At 33.3% G+C, this 22,500-nt stretch overlaps 1 protein-coding gene across 7 annotated transcripts in view; it reads right to left on the minus strand.

The window, feature by feature from the left end:
- LOC106874430 (1-phosphatidylinositol 4,5-bisphosphate phosphodiesterase epsilon-1) overlaps positions 1-22,500 on the minus strand; it is a 1,217,386-nt gene that overhangs the window by 692,472 nt on the left and 502,414 nt on the right. For all 7 annotated transcript variants that reach the window (XM_089347149.1, XM_052978429.2, XM_052978428.2 and 4 more), the window contains one exon: positions 15,107-15,215. In XM_089347149.1, the coding sequence (XP_089203275.1) occupies positions 15,107-15,215 (109 nt within the window). The remainder of the gene's footprint in view (positions 1-15,106; positions 15,216-22,500) is intronic.

Consider the following 22,500-nt stretch of genomic DNA (forward strand, 5'->3'; position numbering starts at 1 on the left):
TGCACATGTCTTTGTGAAGTCATTATCCTCCTGGGCACTATTTTCTGAGAGGCCAAAGCTAGTGAGAGTGCGAAGCTTTTTCACAATTCAAGGATTTTTCGCGTTTACAGCCTTCCATTAACACATCTCTAACACTTAAAGGCGTTGTGACAAGAGACTGATGAAAATCTAGTAGTTGTCAGCTTGAAACAAGAACTGTGAGTTAATTCTCGTTTTGCGTGTAGGTTATTGAACCTAATATTATCTTCCATATGAAAAATATATTGGCGCATTAAGGATGCATGAGTTGCTGTGATAAATAGTCAACCGAAGTTAGAATAACATGATGAAAAATTTGTGTGTTAGAAAATGTAATGCCATGTCAAGAGCATTTGGCGTCTTGTTATGTGAGCGAATGAGCAAAGAAGAGTTTGATGGGAGATAATGAATAGTTATCTATAGTGAACATTTGTGTAAAGATGGAATAAAAATGATTAACTTTAGTAGCTATAGAAACTAATTGTGTTTCACTGAAATTTATGCAAGGAGAGAAGTGGGGAGCTTGAAGAGTAAGTCTTTTAATTAGTGGCAGTAATGCAACTACTAGTATGAGAATTAGAAGGTTTTTAATTTGAAAGGTGACTGAAGGCAATACAGGAAATTACATCTGTCATCTAATTTACAAAAGAAACAAAAATAACATAATTTTCTCACCGTCCCATGCTTTGTTTTTCAACGTGTTCTCCTCTCTCATTTCCGTCACATTTTTGTTCTCCATTTATTCTTTGCAAATTTTAGGCTTCCTTTGTGTGTATTTTTCCTTTCATAATTAATACCGTTATTGTCGCTTAGTTCACGGTTAGCTTAATTTAGCATACATATAATCAAAGGAGTTCCAGTCATGACCACCTCATCTTTTGTATTGTCCAGTATATATTTTTTGAAGATGATAGCGTTTGACTTGTAGAAGGATGGGCTACTAGTTTTAGTAAGTCGAGCAATGGTTTTAAGGTCCCCTTATTGGTCCAGTTTTATTAATATATTTTTATAGTGTAGATCCAAAGAAATTACACTCTTATCAATACGTAACTCGTATATTCCACTGTAATACATTTTTTAAACAACTGGCTTAATAAATGTCGCTACTCTCTTCCACAAGTTTTCCAAAGCAATAGATAAACCCACGAAGGTATTTAGTTCAAGATTTTCGATTTGATTTTATAACTGGTGTTTTACATCGCCTAAAACCACCGATTTTCAGTTGCAAAGTCGGAGTGAAATTTAAAACATTCTACTAGATTTCTTACTTAATTGTTTTGATAACTTAAAAGGCCGCAAGGAAAGCAATGTGACGTACGCAACAAAATATAAGCGAAGTTCAATCTGTAGGAAAAATTTCTCATTTATTTTTCTCAAACGTTTTTCATTGTACTCAAATATAAATGAAATGAAAATCCTTATTTAAACGTTTAAATATACATTATGGAAATTGCAAGTTGGTCGAATAATGCATCACTCTTAATGCTAAATTTATGAAATTTAATTCGAACACACATCCGGTACCGTCACTTACTTATCATGTACTACACAACATATGAATATGGGAACACGTCTGCTGTACTATTTCATTATCGTTTCGCCCGAAAACCTGGCAGCACCCTCAGAAAATGTTTAGTGCAAAAATAATTGAAGAGGATATGAATGTCCATGTTGACTGACTATAACTAAGGTACAGACAAATATATCACTCGTACTTGGAAGTTCAGAGCACGAAGAGCTGGAACAAATACAGCACAACAATATTACCAGTGTTCTAAGAAGTCCACGAACTCACCGTTCTGGGCTTGTACTTTATTTTATTATCCCCGGACGGTTAGAAAGCAAAGTTTAACTCGGGAGTAATATAAACTCAGAACGTAAGAACAAAGGTATACAGCAAGACATTTTGTCGGAGGAGCTAAAAATTTTAAGATATTACCGCCCTAATTAAGAATTATAATATATGGTAATCGAATTCCTTGAAAAACTAATTACTTTTATCACATTATAAAAATGTCGGGGTTCTTTAAATTAATCTCGCATTGGTTAATTCAAATACTAGATGCATGCTTGACGATTTTGCTGGAAATCTATTCCAAACAAAATCCAGCTAAAAGGAGGTAAGGAATGAAAACCTAGATGGACAACATCGTTATACAATTTAGTTATTTGTCACTCTTCATAACGAAATTCTTTCACAGTTAAAAGCAGAGGACTTCCGAAGGTGCAATTAGAGCCCAACTTACTAAGAGAACTGATTATTGAGTCCCTTTTACACGTAATACATTTTATGAACTATCTAGATATAATATTAATAGTAATACTTTATACCGTATATATCCTATTCCTCTCACAAATACATGAGGTATACGTGCAGAACATTTTGTACACATTTCCTCTTTTACAAGCTTTCCACAACACATACTTTTTTCGAATCTTACTGTTAGAAACTCGTCTCTAATACAGTTGACTGTAATACATTAAAATTAGTTTCTTTTCACTTGGAAAATCTGTGAATACACGTAACATGCTATTCTCTCTAAACACGATCAATTTGTTTAGACATTAAAACATGCATTTCCAGGTGAAGTGATTGAATGTTCATCACTTTAAATTTAATAAACATTTTTTTTTCTTACCATTCATTACACATTACCTCTTTCGAAATTTCATACCTTGCTATCATGAACTACCTGAGATAATTCCTGCAGGCCAATCAACATATATTAATTTGACCTATTATCTAACTCAGAAAGTGACTAGCATCAGTCTTCTCCTTTTGACTCCAACGATCAACTGAGATTTTTACATAATCATTATACATGCATTTAATGTTGTATTTATTCAGTTCTACCTATTTATTTCTGTATTTCCTCATGTCTTCTGTTCTTACTTACATCACATTGCTGTTCATCTCTTATTTGCTTAAGTTCTGTTTCATACAGAACTGTCTGGAGATTGAAGTTTACATTTTGACTCACATATTGTCAATTCTATTATTAAGGCAGCACTGATAGCAAACTTACTTTGTGCCTAAAACAGTCGTAAATATAGCAGACGTTATCTTACTCAGTGACTTCAGTGTTAAACCAAAATTTATCCTCACTTCACATTTGGTTTCATTCAAGTGCCTTCATTTTTCAGGAGTGCATAATGTACATTCTAAAAACCTAGGGCTATTTATATTCTCACTTTTTTTAGCTAAGAAAAACAAATCGTTAATTTGAGCAAATTATTCTGAACTTCAACTGTGACAAAGTTTTTTTAACAAATTGTTAGTATTCAAATTTTCCAAAATACTTATTGTATTTGAATTACTGACTTCCCAGATGACTATTTTGTGATAACTTGATTCATCTATTTTGTCCTGGGAAACATTCTGTATAAAGGTTCTCCTTTATTTATTTTAGACTCGAAGTAATCACAATCAGAAAGTAAACATTGTTCTCCCGAATTAGGTAGATCTACGGTAACATCGTCATAAATTACAATACATTCACAAATGCATATGTAATTTTAACTATAAAGCTGGAAAATCTCGTGTAGAGCTAATTTACTAAAGAATGGAACCACTACGTTAAAATAACGGATTATTAAATGAGACGGTATTTAACCTAAGCTCACACTTTAGCCATGGAAACTGGAATGGGAATTTATCAGCAGTCAGAAAATCAAAGGTTTAACAGTAAGAATCAAATACAAAGCTCTCTGATTTTTCTTCAATATTGTTAGGTTTATGCTTACAAGGATACACTGTATCTCAGCTATCCATATGAGTACACGAGTCCTTCAGATATATTTAAATTTTATGTAATGTTAACTTATCCATAAATTCAGATCTTGTCAATAAAGTCTGTTTAAAAACAATTTAAAGAACTACTATAAAAAGAAAGTAATGGATTATTTTGCTAAATATTGAAAACTAATGAACAGATTTGCTTTGTAAGATCAACTTTTAAAAGTAAATGTGGCTATAAATATACTCTTATGAAATAGTTAAACAAAACATTAATTACTTAATTTGATGTAAAAGAATATTAAGTTGAGTTACGTGTTCTCACGTTCTCTTATACGGAAGTGAGGCAATTCCCAGGACATTTTCAGACCTTCCCAAACTGATAAAATCGATGCAGTTGATGCTTAATTTGAGTATCTTTTCGTAGATACCAGCAGAAAAAAAATCTGGGTAGCGAGAGAATTACAGAGAATTGCAATTATCGGAAAGAATAAACATGTATAGTAGTTAAAGCAAGTGAAACACAGTGAGGGCAATGGACGTTGGGGGATATGGGTGCGCCAGGAGAATTTAGGTGGAGAAGATATTCAGATAGCTTGTTTACAAGAGCATAGACCATTATAGGAGTGACAGAAACACAGACATGAATGTGAGTGTCTGAAATTTAGTGGTTCAAATAGGTTAGAGAAGGAAAATTAAACAATTAGATGAACGCTCTTGTTTTTGGTGTCTTATTGGATATTTTCATTTATGTATGTAGCAGTACACCGTTCTAGATATACTCCTATATTATTTGAGAAATGGTTATTTCCATTGCTATACCCATCTCAAGCTACTAGTTTATATTCTTCTATAAAAATAGTTAAAATAAATTTAATCTCTTGTACACATATTAGATGCTTGTAGTAAACATAGAAATCGAAATCTTCGAAGAATCACTTGTGAGAGAAGAAAGATCACGATTCAGTTTCATCACATATAGATTACATTAACCTTCTGAATGATACATTGCGAAGAAAGTTCGCTCTGTAAATAAGAAGACTGCATTCAGTTTCTAACTCGAAGAAACTCCGGAGATGCTAATGATTCTGATAGAGTTCAAGAAATGTCCACTTACTGGTTATGTTATAATCTTAGTATTTTGAATAGAAGTGTGGAGAACGGTCCAGTAATTCTACTCCAATGACTATAAATGAGGTGTTGCATGAAAAATAGAAGTCTAACTTTTTAAAGAAATGGAAATTAGGTTACAATGATGTAACAGATATTAAGAACGCTGGATTAAAAATCTTTGGATTGATATCGATTGAGAAATTAAGAGCAATAAGCTTTTAAATGTGAATAGTTTATTCAGTGTAATAGGAAACGCTTGGTGCAAATGTAACAAGCCTGTTTCATTTAATTGATTCATCGGGGTGAGAAGATATAACCTTACTGTCTTAAAGTGTTGCAGAAGTGGTTTTGAATGTCAAATGAATATTGAAATCAAATGTTGATGCGTTTATTAATTTGTATTTTGATGGTTTCAAATTAACATTTTATATATTTGCAAGATAAGGAATAGAAAAAGGGATTTGATTACTTTCAAATTAAACTATACCACTCTATTATCAGTACTGGATTTCATTTTGATGTTTTAATTAACTATCCGTGTTATGCACAGTGAGTTAACATTGGAAAATCAATAGCATTAGCAATTGCATTTTGAAAATTTAAAGTTATATTTGGAAAATAAAGAGCTGTAAGGTTCTTTTATTGAGATAATTAAAACTGTTCTGTATGAACAAAGATTGGATCCATAAGACGTACACTAATCATTTCATCGAATTCCTTTATCTACATCACAGTTTGGTCTTTGTAAAGAAGAACGTTTGCAATTCTGGCAAGAAGCGTTTATTCTGAATAATTCGAAACATTGTATTAACATTTCAAGAGCATATTTCCTTCATTGTCTATGGTGAAGATATTCTATAAAACGAATTGATTTTAATGACATTGATTTTAATACTTTACTTTCAAATTTATTATTCGAGGTAAATTAAAGCCGAAGGAAACTAAGATTTTCAACCGGTTAAACGTTTCACTTTATATAATTGCAGTGGAGGATGTGATTTGAATGTAACTTAAATTTTAGGAACTTATACACCCACAAAGGATTTTTATTCAAATATATAATAGATAGCTTTAAAGGTATTCGAGTCACTCAACTCAGTCTCTGTTTACTCGGCTCTCTTCATCTGTATGTCTATATTTATCTCTCTCTCTTTCTCTCTCACATACATACATAAACACATACATAAATATGTGTGTGTCTGTGAAAAAGGTAGAAGCAGGGAAATGAAAGCAATAGAGAGGGATATAAAGAGATATATTGATAGGTAAATATCTAATTCCTAGTCTCTGACCTACAGATATACTGTTATTCACGCTTTCTTTTCTTTTCTACAATGGTCTTTCCTCCTCTAATATAATGATCTCTGCTTCACAGTGATGGCTACATTCGCACTTTCAACACTCAGGCCCCTCATTGTCACTCGTCTCTACACTTCCTAGGCTTTTCATGAACCCAATTACCATTTTTTTGTACTAACCACAATACCCAAACCTTTCAACCTAGAATATTGTCTTTCTGGAATCTGGTCGTTCATTTCTTTCCTAAATTCGCAACAGTCTATACGGAACATTAACGATATGAGTTTCACTAGTCACGGAAATCTGCTAGGGATATTGGCTCATCTTGCATTGCTACAGGAACTTGAATCTCTGTTGGAATCGTAGGGGCACCGATGTGACATAGAGCTCATATTGGGCATATAAACCTATGGCGGCTTGCCTCTCACCTTATCTGGCATAGCGGTTTGCTCCTCAGAAAGGGACACTAAAAAAGAAGGAGAGGGCAAAAGAGGGAAGAATCAAATCTACTTTTGGACTGGTATTTGCTGACGCCGAAGAGTGAAAAGAAATTTTGGCCTCGGTGAGAGAAAAAATACTACAGTTAATTTGGTCCGACGCTACACCGACTCAGATGGATTGAAACAGTGAAATAGAAACATAAATACCTCAACAAATAATGACATACGTAGTTAACCATATAAGTCTACGTATCTGGGAGTAAGCGTGTCAATGCATGGACAATACATCTTGGAATACGGAAATCACTTGAAAGGTTACAATATTATTATTATTATTATTATTATTATTATTATTATTATTATTATTATTATTATTATTATTATTATTATTATTCATTTCTTTTTTATATGTTCTTCTATGATGAGATTTCATTCAGTGGTCTTTTGTTAATTACAGTATTTCTCATATATATATTATAGCTATATAATTCTATTTTCTATCATTTATATCACAAACAAATATATTCTGACATGCGTTCACAACGATATATACTCTCATGCACACATACAACGATCCACCGATCCACCGATCCATAAATACACCTATGTATCTATCTATGTGTCTATCTTTCTGTATGTATGTAGGGGTGTATGTATATATATATATATATATATATATATATATATATATATATATATATATATATATATATATATATATGCGAGTAAAAATAAATACAAAAAAGGTGGATTTTTTTGTATGATTGTGTATAGAGGAATATATTATTTTGCTTAAAAGAGTTCCAACACTGTCTGTTTTTTATGTTTTATTTATATTCCTGCAGAACTAATGTGGGGTATAGAACATGGAATATACAATATATAATATAATATACAATATATAATATAAAATAAAATAAAAATGGATGGCACCATGAAATAAAGTATTGAATGTAGATGAAATATTGAGTGTTCAATATAAAGGATCAAATATATAAATATATAAATATAAATATATATATATAAAGGCGACTCGAGTTTCAGGGCTATTTCCCTTCGTCATGGCCGGTATGACAGTCTTTAACAGACTGTCATATATATATATATATATATATATATATATATATATATATATATATATATATATATATATATATATATATATATATATATACGTATACACATAAATGTGGGTGTCTGTGTGTGTATGCATGTGTGTATGTATATATGTATGGTTGTATATATACGTATATGTGTGTGCGTGTGTGCGTTATGAGGATGTGTGTATGTATGTATGTATGCATGCATCCATGTATGTATGCTATTGCTTTAAGATTTGTTAATTGGTCTTTGCTTTGGAGACTTCAAACTGGTCACTAACACAGTGACGAGGCTGTTTTCTTTAAGACAAGACCGATTCTGGAGTTTGTGTTTATCGTGATTGTTTGATGGACGCATATATGTATATACTGTGCTCCCGTTTGTGCGTGCACTCACGTAGTGAATATGCGTGTCACGTTGATATATAACTCTGTTTGTGACTCATTATTTTACGTGCGTGCGTTTGTGTGCGTATTCTCTGTGTATTATATGACCAGGGCCTTCACACGGAGAACTATTTTACAAATTTCCACTTGTATACCTATGTTTGTATGTAAGTATGTAAATATGTAAATTCCAAAGACTGAAGAAGTGTTATTTTCTTCTTGATGTTTCACGGACAAGGACTTGAGATAATTGACAGGTTAAATATTGTTGATATAGGAGAGATTTCTTTTTTAAATCTGTCAATATTTTTAAGAAGCTTCAGTTAATATTTGGACTAACTTGAAATTATACCATCCCGTAGAATGCAGTCGTGGTAAGAAACATATGGACGATATATTTAGAATAGCTTAATACGATTTGGTGGAAAAATATAATTATTGGTGTGTGATTGAGGTGACTTTATGAAAAGTTGGCAGAGAAGTAGAAATTACAGACAATTAAACATCTATTATCGTGAGAGTAGGAGAAATATTGGAGTGAAAGGGAGAGAGATAAAGAGAGAAAGTGCGAGGGAAAATAAGACTGAAAAAGAAGCGGAGTAAGGGAAATAAAAGTTTGGTACAGCGTAACACATCAGTGCTTCTCAAGTCTAGAACTAAATTGATATCCGATTAGTGAAACAATCTTCAATATCCAATATCTACGAGGCATTTATATAATATATATATATATATATATATATATATATATGTGTGTGTGTGTGTGTGTGTGTGTGTGTGTGTGTGTGTGTATGTATATATAGCTTGTAGAGAAATTATTAGTATATGACTTAACTTATTCAACAAAGTTCAACAAATTCATTCATATTTATGTAATGAAGGAGATTGGATGTTAAAACGATTATAGTTTTTATTTTTCAGATTGCTATACAATTGTTTCATACAAATTGACCCAGATATTCATAATTGGCTATCATAAATGAATATCTGGGTCCATACGTATGAAACACTTGTATAGAAATATGAAAAATAAGAACTATAATCCATTTTAACATCCAATCTCCTTCATTATATAAATATGAATGAATTTGTTGAACTTTGTTTAATAAGTTAAGTCATATACTAATAATTTCAATACAAGCTTTCATATCTATACGATTTTTTTTTATAAAATCAATCGAAAGTAAAGTATGAAGAAAAGACATTAGAAATTTTAGGAAAAATTTCCAATTAAAAGATGAACATACATTCATCCGATGATATATACATATATATTATTATTGTTATTATTTGTCAAATTGTGCGATTATATACCAGTTTGAATATTCCAAATGCTTATTTTGTCCCATGTTTGACAAGAAATCCCTGACATTTAAAAATGAAAAACTTCCTGGCAAACAAATATTTCCTGATGAAATATAGATGATGGTAACTTGAAGCTAAGAGAAATAATGGAATATTTTCAAACAACCAAACATTATAAAGTGAGTGTGTGTGTGTGTGTGTGTGTGTGTGTGTGTGTGTGTGTGTGTATGTATCCGTGCGTGCGCGTGCGCGCGCGCACTAAAATGTAGATGTTTCTTGCATGATAACAATGAAACAAACAATGACATCATTAAAATGCTTCTGCAAAAAAAAAAAAAAAACTTTCGGAATTAATCACGTGCTTAAAATATGAAGTGATATATGACTAGATATGAAAACAAATTCAATGAACCTCGATGAAAGCAGATAGATGGCTCTCGTATATAATCATATAACCATGCTGAACTATAAATACTGACTGACTGACATGCTGATCAACAGACATGGAGACATATTGAAAACTATGCACACATATAGTGTAAGAAACAAAGACATCATGCATAAATAAATAAAACTAAAAGGATGCATAAATTGACAGATTACATTCATACATATGTAGATAATATCCTTCTTAAATATGGATGTATATTAGAGCTAGAAGCTATTCTGCATTTCCTATTCCTTTCCTTTCTACTTCGCCCTTTGTCTAAACTAGTCATTTCTTTGTCTAAATGATTTAGAAAAAATATTCTTTTTAAAAAGCTCTTCGTGTCATTTCCAGCAAAATTTATCATATGTCAATGCAGGCGATATACAGCCATGCCATAAATAATGATAAGAATCTTTTCTACATCAACTGTAATATCAAGCCAACAATGAAAATAACTACAGATGGTTTATGCATCAACAAATAAATAAAGAGTACATGATAGACATATACATTCCTTAAAATTGAATAATATTATAGGGAAGTATATAAATTACGCAACTACATGAATTATAGGAAACAGTAGTAGATAATTCTTCAATTAATATGAAAACCTTTACATATGTCTATCTCAGATTTCCTCCTGAACTAATTTATTTCCGAAAAAAAAACACATAACCTTTCCTGGTAAATCAGGGAGGCGAACAGACATAACACCTTAAATGCTACAAGCACATACACACACACACACAAAGTTTTGATATATGTGTGTGCGTGTATGTGTGTGTGAGTGTGTATGTGTGTGTGCGTGTGTAATGAAAGTATAGATACAAATATATCTATATATATATAATTATTTGCCTCTCTGTCTGTCTGTTCCGTATGCATTCTGAAACGGCTCGACCAAATCAAATTTTACAAATTGTGAATGTCAACATGTACATTTTTTTCCATTTGGATTAAAACAATATAACATCTGCTTTACGTGAAACAGACTACGTACAAATTCGTTTTTCACAAATCCTGGAGCTACTTTCAGATATGATCTATCCCATTCTTATGAAAATGACAATTTTGTCCAAATTGTCCAAATATTTAGTCGCTAAACTCAAATTGTCGTTTCTGCAAAGGTTTAAAATTTCCAAATGAAATTAATGGCTTGTCCTACTCCTGGAGGTATGGTAATGTTGTCAGCATGCTAGCTCCTACTCAACTTCTTATGGATCTTCTGGAAGGCCCTTCCATCCAGTCAAAGGATTTTCTGAATAATATCACGCAATACAATTCTGAATTTCAAATAACATCGTTTGGTGTATCTTAGGAGATAGTCGAACATGGATTTACGCCGATGTTCAAAGTTCAAGAGCAAGTCTATCACCTTATTGGTTCCCCGTTACCAATAAATGAACAACCGGTTCCACCAAATTTACTTTATGAGTGATGTAGGACAACAAATCCGAAGGAAGTGTCAAAATTTCAGGCAATGAGTCGTGTTAGACGCAGCGCCGACTGCCGCAAAGGAGAGTATATCCACTGATAGCTTTTCAGTGCGTTCAAAAATCACATACCCACCACTCCAATTTTCATGTAAGGTTAGGACCTGGAATAATCCAAACAGACGCATGGTATGTCGCTTAGTCAAATTAGCCCATAATTTGCTCCACAAATGTTTAGTCGCAAATGCTGCACTTTCCAGTATCACCTGTTAACATAATTGTAATGTATATACAAACTATGCCATTTTAATCCAGAGCAACGCCAGGTATCTTTGCTAGCTTCCCAATAAACTTTCTTAATATTCATGACCAGACAATTCTATATCCTAGAATCTGCCATTGCACCAAAGATTATATCTGATGCAAAAGTTCAGAGCTTTTGTTAAAAATGCATTTTTAATAAAATTGTAGAAGAATCTCCACAAACAATTGATTAAATATTTTGGCAAATTAACAATTTCTATCATCTTTAGCACTAACTCCAGAGAAGTACCCTAAAGTCAACAGGAAATAAACAGTCGTAAATCAACTTACAATATTACCAACAACAACAACAATGAAAATGTATGTGTATAGGGAGTCGTAACTTTAGAAGACCAGCGGTTGCAAAATAATCAATTTGAGAAAAAAGAGACTGACAATTTCTAATCGTAACAAGAAAACCGAACCATTAAAATAAAGCAAATAGGAGAATAGTATTCGGCCAACTGATAATATCATTCCACTATTTCTCATATCAATTCATCTTCTAAATTATAACGTGTAGGCGTTTCGGGTTTATGAGAAGTCGTGTGTAAGCTGTGCTCACACATCTCTTGTACTGTATTTTTATATCGCCTGTCTTTAACATAAAATATGCCGACTGCATATCTCAGAAAGAAATATCATAACGATTTTGTAAATATGGGACATGTTCTTGTATTTATAACTCTAACAAAAGGCATTTGTTAACTATTGCGATGATTACACACACACATATGTATGTATATGTGTGTGTGTGTGTGTGTGTTTGTGAAATATAACGCGTCTTGAATAACACAACAATACAGAGTGGACTATAAATAACTGTTATAATTTAATTATCCATAGTCTGATATAATATTGATAATTAAATTATAACAGTTATTATAGTCCACTCTGCATTGTCGTGTCATTCAAGACACGTTATATTTTACAAATAATACACAATCAAGCGAACCAATACTCTCCTGTATATATATATATATATATATATACAATATTTAGCTAACCAATTCATGCGTGGAAGCATGGATAAACTTATAACTCATTACAATATATATATATTAAAGTGACATTGGAAAAGATATTATATAACGAACCTCCTTCGCTTACTGGCTGTTTCTGCTATAAGATGCACTACACTCAGTTTAATGCTTCTTCATCACCCTATAGCTTCATCGGGACTTAATACATGATGTGCAATTACATTTGGGAAAGCATTTACAGTAATGCCTCACCTTACGAGGGTTTGGTTTACGAGACCCCGCTTTAAAATTTTTCAAGTTCAAGATCCAAATTTTGAACGTTATGTAAAAATTTTTACTATCATAACAAATACTTCTTCGTGTTACCGAGAAATTTAGAGCGAGCGAAAAAATGCTTTTTCTAAGTAATGAAATCTAGACTTGTTTTTTTAAAAAGAAATCTACAAGTCTGTCTACGCGTGCTTGTGAATCGGCGATCGCTTCTACAAGTGATGATGTGCACCAGTGTAGTGCGAGTGAAAGTGATTCAGAAAACGATTATAGTAATAATGTATTCTATTATAAATGATCATGACCGTCTTTTTACTTTACATAAAATATTCTATAAACTCTACTGTTCTTTTATTGCAATTTATTTACGGGTATTATGAATTTTATAGGTAAAATATTTTTCTGGGAACGAATTACGATTTATAACATTGCTACTGTGGGAAATTATCGCTCTGCTTTACGAGTTTTCGCTTTCGGAGCGGTCTCCGGGAGCAAAATAACTCGTATATCGAAGCGTTACTGTACATTTATCGTCGTGGCACTCCGGCGGTTACGACGACCAGGGTTCCAGCCTGCTCGTGAAATTAACGTGCAAGTGGCTGAGCACTCCACAGACACGTGGACCCTTAACGTCGTTCTTGGGGAGATTCAGCGTGACACAGAGTGTGACAAAGCTGGCCCTTTGAAATACAGGTACAGCAGAAACAGGAAGAAAGAGTGAGAGAAAGTTGTGGTGAGAGAGTACAGCAGGGTTCGACACCACCCCCTGCCGGAGCTTCGCGGAGCTTTAGCTGTTTTCGCCCCTCTCTTTTCATATGTATATCCTCTACGAGCATTCACTAAATGTACATTCAGCATTACTGTTTAAACAAGCCCTGTGTCTAAAACACAAGGCTGCCCCTATGAAATCGACTCGAGAATACCTCTAGTCGTGTTGGCTCGCTCTTTCGAACTTACAAGGTGCACTTACTGGTCTTCTCATCACGGCCGTCACCAGCACAGGGATAAAATACAGCTTAAAGCGTAAAGCTGCCTGTAAAAATACTATCAGTAAGATGCCACGATCTTATCCTTTTACATAGAGAGAAGTAAATTCACTGGCAGCGTGTGTTAACCAAAATAACTAAAGTTATACAGTGACTAACGTTTGTGTGTGTCACTATGAGTTGTGAACAATAACGCATGCCTACTTAAGACTTACATTCAATTTCATTGTATACGTAGATCATTTTTGTTTTTTCTTAAGTTCTAGGCTTCATAAGGCCGGAACCCCAGTTTCTATCATATAAATGACCGGTCGGAATCACAACGACCACACTTAACAGGATGTTGGTCCGTTTCAGAATTGAAGGCCAATAAATTTCGAGAAGAGAAGCAACTCGATTATATCAACCCTTGTGCTTAACTGGCACTTTTTTTTTACCGCTGTCCAGTGGATGTAAGTCAAAGTTGGTTTCAGCGTTATTTGAACTTAAAAAATTTAAAGAAACAGAAGAAATGCCGCAATGTGTTCAAATAATTCTACCAGCCTGCTGCCAGGAGGTTATACAATTGAACAGATATGCAAATCTGTAGAAATGGAGCCTGTTACTCGTAGCATTTTTTTTTTATAAGTAGCAATAAGCTACTCTCTCTCTCTCTCTCTCTCGCTTTCTCTCTCTCTCTCTGTCTTTCTCTCTCTCTAACTACTTGTACTCTCTGCAAGAAGATTACGAGTAGACACTGTTTATATAACAACGATGACAAGTTGTAATTCGTACAAATATTGCCGGCTTCATCTTGCAGAGCGATACACGCACACCCTCCACACACACACACACACACACACACACACACACACACACACACACACACAAACAGAAGGTGAAAGACAGAGAGACGGAGAGAAAGGACGAGGAACTAAGGGAGAGCAACATTTGTGTTTTAAGCATAGATTATATCTATACAGTTTGGCTGAGTGCATATCAATTCAAGCTACACATATCACATTAACAGTTGACTCTCATAAACTCATATTGCCCCACTGTTTTTATTTATAAGTATATTAGTATGTATGTGTATGTATATATATATATATATGCGTTTGATAAAATACAGAAAATATATATCGCATTACATGGGTTATAAAACACATGTTTCTTCAACTTGCTGTCAGTATTACATACATGCTTGTTGAAACATTATATAATATAAAATATCTCTTCAGTGTTTAGTGTTTGTGTCAGTGTTTGTGTGAGTGATTGTATGTGTGTGTGGGTGTGTGTATAGTAACAAAATATTTGAACTAACCTTGGTTTTCTTGAACTCCAGATAGTCTCTGTTTCGATCTTTCATTTTTGCGTAAACTCATTTTGGCGCGAGATACTGAATTGTTGTCCTGTACTGATACAGCGTCGTACTGCAAATAGAGAAAAACATAAACTATTGAATTTGAAGAATTTCTTCTCTGGAACAGTAATAATTCATATTTTATAATGATGGTTTTTGATTTAGACACAACGTCAGCAAATTTGACGGGAGGGTTTTAGTTGAGATAACCTCGACCTTAATGCTTAAGAGGTATTTTGATTTATCGATCCAAAAAGAATTAAAGGCAAATAGACAGCAGTTGGAATTGGACTGAGAACGTAAAAATTCCAAAAAAATGCCTTCAGGTGGTTCGTTTGACGTTATAACGATTCAATCAGCTGGGAAAGAACCAAAAGAATTTCACATTTTTCCAAAGATGAAAACAGTGTTTCATCAATAGTTGAATCTTCAACGACAGTTGCATGTTAAAGGCAATTGGAAGACAAAATGTATCCCCAATTCTCACGGAAACTTTTACGCCCCAAAAATCCCATTCTCCGTTAAAAGTTTTAAATATTTATTATTTTCGTCTTTCAAACTTAATTCTCTCAACGTTCTACTAAGAATGTAAGAAGTAAGAATGGAACATGTTTTCTAAAAAGTAATATTTTACTATCTTCTTCGCTGTATTTAGATTTCTCGCTATAGTAAATATATTTTGAATTACATGGAGTGCATTCCATTTACACACATACACACACACACGCACACACACACACTCTCACACACACACACACATGTATATTTATATATATATATATATATATATATATATATATATATATATATATATATATATATATATACACATATATATGTATGTATGAGTATAGCGGAAAAATTATACAAAATGTATAACACAGGTCGAAACGTGTTGCACTAAATAAAGTCTAATAGACATTACATCTCTTATTTATACTCAATCTATACTCGGGTGCGCGACGTGTGGATGTTTCTTTGTTTGAGGTACTGGATTTAGCAGTTTTGTATTCAATCAGGCTAGACCAGTTCTTCGAAAAATTTATTTTTTGAGGCCCCTTTACAAAACAAATCAGAGGGATGATAGCCATTAGGCTTTCAATAAAGCTACTAGAATGCTTGGTCTTTCTTTACGACTATTAATGTTTATTTGCAAATTACCAGTGAGCAGAATCATCAAATATTTAATTATCTATTGATATCCAGTATGTACAGTTCACCAGAGTGTTTCATAAAGGCTAAATATGCCATTATTTTGTAAAATGCTTTCCCGTTTAGTTATAATTCAATGACGATACAATGAAAAGGATTGGTTTTCTGGTCATTTTTATTGTTATTGTTGTTGCTGCTGCTGCTGCTGCTGCTGTTGTTGTTGTTGTTGTTGTTGTTGCTGATGATGATGCTATTGTTCTTGCTGCTTAACTCCAGTTCAGCTTTGATAGAGTAGAGCTATCAAATGAAGCGTTAGAACAATGGCTATCACGTGTTAACACATAATGTGATTACGACAATATCATGTAGTGACTCTTCCTTTTTGTTTTCTTGTGGTTGTTTTTTAACAAAGTAGATTCTTATAAGACGGACATTCGTCTACCATATTTTAGCAGAGCAAGCGGTCAAATGGGTTTCTCTTTCGCTTGTTCGTACCGACTTAGTCTTCAGAATTGTTTTTCGGGATTATTCGCTGTTTATTCAACGGAGTATAATTCTGTATTAACTAGACCTTGTAAAATACTAGTGGTTAATTTTCTTTGATAAAAACTTGTAAAATTTCAGTCATTATCTTCTGAAATATCATTAAATCGCACTGTAATCAAACTAGGAAGCTGCTATTTAATTAATATAATAATATTTAAGGATACTTATCTCGTACTTTAGTCCAGTATAATATTAAATTTATGAACATGATATATATATATATATATATATATATATATATATATATATATATATGGAGAGAGAGAGAAGGGGAGGGAGAGAGAGAGAGAGAGAAAGAAATGAGACAGATAGACAGAGGTTGTAATATGAACAAGTATCATGTATACGTGTTGATTATATATATATATATATATATATATATATATATATATATATATATATATATATATATACCAATGTGTGTGTGTGTGTGTGTGTGTGTGTGTGTGTGTGTGTGTGTGTGTGTGTGTGTGTGTGTGTGCGTAAACAACACATGTAAATATTCATATTCTGTCTCTCTTTTACTAGTTTCAGCTTGGTTGAATGAGCTATAAGAAAATTGACTCTGCTAAAAGAATTGAGTTGTTTCATCAGTAAATCTTTGTGGTTGGTTGTAACACTTTAAATTAACAACCCTAAATTTAACACATACACACACAAACACACACACACAAGCACACATACACAAACACGTATACATTCTTGCTCCCTCTTCCTTTCCCTCTCTCTCACACACATGTACATACACATACATACATAATAATACAGTAAAAAGGATTAACGTTCTAAATCTGTGATTTTCATGATTAACTTTGTTGGCCTGCAACTTCGTAGTTACAGAACAATAGTTATTGCTAGCTATTATATTTCAAGAAACATCCTTACTCTATATAACATATCGAGTGCTCTCTACATCCTTCCAAAATCACTTGCACAACGCTATACAGGTACACATACGCATATATATATATATATATATATATATACGTGCACACACAAACACACACACACTCATGCACGCTTCGCATACATACATACACAAACACACATACATGTAAAGGCGTCCTAATGAATATGTTTGATATGGTCACGTTATGTTCCTCGGATAATATACTTAGTGTTCTTCAGATACATCCTCTAACATTATACTTCAGTTCTACGCCTATAATTCCATTAGTGTATACGTTTAGAGTTACTTAATGAATGCCTTTGTGCGTTTTTTTGAAGTTAACTTGGCATGTGATGATCCACCCGTTTGACTAGATATTATTTTTATCTTAGTCTTTTACTTTGTTGATTCAGCCATGTTTTTTTCCTCTTCTTGCAACATATTCAGTTATTTATTTGATTTATTGGATATTTTTATGATATGTTTATTTGTGCATTACCTTAAGATAAAATATATTTATCAGTTTATTATTATAATATACCATTATGATATTTCAAATTACTTGTCACGAATCAAGTTTACTACCCTGTTCCAATTCGTTGTAGGAACTATTTTACTTAGAGCATTAATACCGTTACAAATGGCATGAACACAATTTTCTACTCAGCTGTCCTACAATTCCGCCATTAAAATGTGTTTTATTACATCCATTATCCTTCTAGTTATATTTCACTGTCATCAACTTTCCTTCTGTCACTTTCTCCGTTGTATATCAGTAAAATTGGTGATGTCCATGCCATAACGAACTGGTTTAACTTGATAATAAACATTGCTTATATATGATCACCGATTCAGGTCACTATTTGAAAAATTCTCTTCTCCAACATAACTTATAGTGGTAAATTAAAAGCAGTTTGACTACACTAAATAAATGATCGATAAAACGTGATGAATGAAGCACTAAATGGATGCCACCTAAGTGTGGAAAGATCAATGATCAACCAAATTTGTGATAAAACCCTATACATATGCTATTAAGGCATTTCCAGCCTTTTCTAACAGTCTATTTGCTGTGGTGTGGACTACAGAAATCATTGTAAAATGACATTTCTCTAAGCTATATTATCCTTATATTTTGTTGATATAAAGATATATCATTGTATTTGGTTGCTACCACTCAAACTGTTTACAAAATGATATCGTATTAAGGCTTGAAGCTTTAAAACAAATATTGTAAGTTTATTTGCTAAAAGATACCACACAGTTCTTGGTGAGGAATTGAGTCAAGGACCAGGTCGCAGCTGTGCGATAAAAAGTTTGAGGCCTTATGAAATAAATTTTAATTCAAATGAATTTAAAAGCTTTGAAGTTGTATATAGTTCTTTAATGATATAAATACTAAATTTAGTATATTTTTATATAAATTGAATTTGAGACTTTTGGACGTATCATGGCATTACTCACCACATTACTCACATTACTCATCACATAACTTAATAGAGATCGTTTTATGAAAAATTATCCTTGCTCTAAAACATTCAATAAATATTGTGAGAAAATATTTATAGTCTTAACAAGGAACAAACTTTCCATATATAAAAGATCATATTGATGTAACATGTCGGAAATATATTTCTAAGCGCAATACAGCTACAGAGGACTATTAAAATGTAGTAACGGACTTCGTTCATCGAAATTCACTTCTTATTGCACATAGAGATCACCTGAACGTTTTTGTTCAGATTTCTCGACCGAGGGACAACGCTATAACTCTGCAAGTTAATCGGCCATTTATACTGACTCCACTACTGCATTATATACTTCCTAATGGAAGAATACAGTACAAGGAGTGGCAATACGTTAGACTCTCAACTGATTCTACAGTCCAACTTAATAATAATTGCTTCTAGATTAGGCACAAAACTAGAGACGCTGTGGGGAGGGTTTAGTCGATGCTATCGACGACGGTGCTTGACTGGTGCCCAAAAGAATAAGACATCGAACTTGTCCTTGCTTCAATTCAGAACATAAAATTCCGGAAGAAATAACGAAGCGCTAAGTATTCTGCAAATCAATCACCCTATTATTATTATTATTATTATTATTATTATTATTATTATTATTATTATTATTATTATTATTATTATTATTATCCTCATCATCATCATCATCATCATCATCATCATCATCATCATCGTTATTATTATTATTATTATTATTATTATTATTATTATTATTATTATTATTATTATTATTATTATTATCATTGATAGTAATAATAATAATAATAATAATAATAATAATAAGAGAGACGGGAAGAGGCAACCTTGCCGGACCGAGCGCATGATGTGGTACGGCTCTGAGAGGTGACCGTTCACACTGACCACTGAACAGATGTCGCTGTTCACAGCGATCCAGCCCCTAAATACAGACCCAAAACCAGCTGCCTTTAGGACCGCCGCCAGGTATAGATGGTCGACCCTATAGAAAGCTTTGGACTGATCTATATTGATCAGGTCCCCACACGTGTCAGGTTGATATGAGGTGGAGGTTGTCGTGGATGGATCTCTTCGGGATGGCATATGGTTGTCCCTCACCTAACAGATCCACGATGACAAGCGCCAATCTCAACTAACACCTTGGCCAAAATTTTGAACTCTGCATTCAGTAGAGTTATGGGCCTAAATTTGCCAATACAATTCCCCTTGTTCGGGCATTTTCTGAGCAACCCCACCGCTCAGCGACTCACAAAACAGGAAATTTTCCCAATCACCCAGTAACAATAATGTGAAATATTATTGTTAAAAATGATGACTTGCAAAAATGGTGAATTTTTTTCCTGCAAAGATTCTATATATTCAGAAAAAATATTTCTTTTATTGTCTATAATAACTAACGCAATTTGTTGAAGATTACTCAAAACGAACTTAGCCGTTTGATTCGCAATGTATGTTTCAATGAACTATTAGCAATGTGCTTCAGTTCTTTCAGTGATGCCTGTGCCTTCATTCCTATACTCTTATCCAACAAGAGAATTTCTGTTCATCAAGGTGATGTGCTAGGACCAATACTGCTTTGTTATTTGAATGATAATTATTGGAAATATCTTTAATATGGATTACTGTTAATTCTTACCTGAACCATAAAAATACATAACTTAGTTCTGAAACGAGCGTTCAATAGGAAATATTTCTTTAATTTGAAATGTGGCATATATCCAGGAACATAAATGTAATGAAACTATATAACCGACTTTGTTTTTTGAGAGTCAAACATAATTGTGAATCAATCGACATTGTGGTGAATGATTGGTATTGCTGCTGTTGTGTAGTCTAATGTCAGCTTTGATCGACCAGAGCTATAGCATGCAAGTGAGTCGACCAAGTTGCTAGGCGCGATATTCTGATAAACTGCAGTTTTGCTCCGAGTCGAGAACTGTGCACCGACATGTAATAGTTTATCACAAAAAGTTCTCTGTTGTTTTGCACAAATGCTCTACCCTCTCTGTAATCCATTTTATGTACGTCTACTATTCTTTTTTCTGCTGTTGTTTACCCAGCATATGAAATGTATTGAAACAGACTTATAACTGAAGGCTTTTCAGTCACGCCTTTTTTCCCAATACATTCTAGCTGATGTGTCCTTCAGGTTTTATGGCTGTTGGGTAAATGATTTCTAGCATTGACGCAAAATCCCACATTTGGTTGGGGGAAGGCTACAATTGATTAAATCGACCTCAGTATATTACTGCTATTTCTTCTCTCGACCATATAAATTTTCGTTAATAGATTTTGAGCTGAGAACGTTTAATTACATGCATAAATATTATTGAAGTAGAGTTTATCCGGCTTTTTACCAAATACACCATTCACTAAACTGAGTGACGCTGATGCAACCCAGTCTTGACGAATCTCCAACCTGGCCAGCCAACGCGTTATAAACAAATAACAACCAGATTGTCTTCAAATCACACCCTGCAACCTTTAAAGGGAACATCTTGGATATTGTATTCTGAGTCTAACAATGCTAAAACGAAAATAGACAAGATAATCGGGTTTGGAATATCTTTGATTAGCATTGATCAGTTTAGTTAGGACTGGTATGGAACTAAACAACAGCAACAATAACACAGGTAAAGAAAATAGTAAATACAATTTTGTAAAATCACTGGAAGATTTTCTCGTCTTTCAGAATACAATTACTCTGTATATCCTATGATTCCAAGACTTACTTTTACTACATCAATTAACCTGTAAAGATAATCACCTCTTTTCTTTCTTTCTTTACATGTACAATTAAATTATATGTGTAAGTTACCAAAAAATTCTTAAACGGTGAGCTGAGTTACTAGCAGTGGGGGTAGACAGCATAGTGTCTAGAGTGCTGCACTCACGATCGCAAGACTGTGGTTTCAATTCCTCGACTTGGCAGTGCGTTGTGTTCTGTGGAGAACACTTTATTTCACTTTGCTCCAATCCAATCAGCCACTCAGAATAGTAACCCTGCGAGGGACTGGCGTCCCATCCAGGGGAAATCTTCTGATTATGGTCATTTGTTCGCTATGAAGACCTAGTAACCGTTCTGATGGGTCCTACGACACGAAGCTGGGATGCCCAAGGGTTGATGATTATGACATACTGATTAGCTCTTCCATTTTGCCAATGACAATCTGGAAGTGAAGTTGAAGATTTCAAAATGAAAAACCGTAGCGTTGATCCACTTCTTATTTATCAGTAGTCCTGCAATCACGTATGTTAAACGTGCACAA

This window comes from Octopus bimaculoides, chromosome 2 (assembly GCF_046866305.1).
Source record: "Octopus bimaculoides isolate indiv1 chromosome 2, ASM4686630v1, whole genome shotgun sequence".
NCBI lineage: Eukaryota > Metazoa > Mollusca > Cephalopoda > Octopoda > Octopodidae > Octopus > Octopus bimaculoides.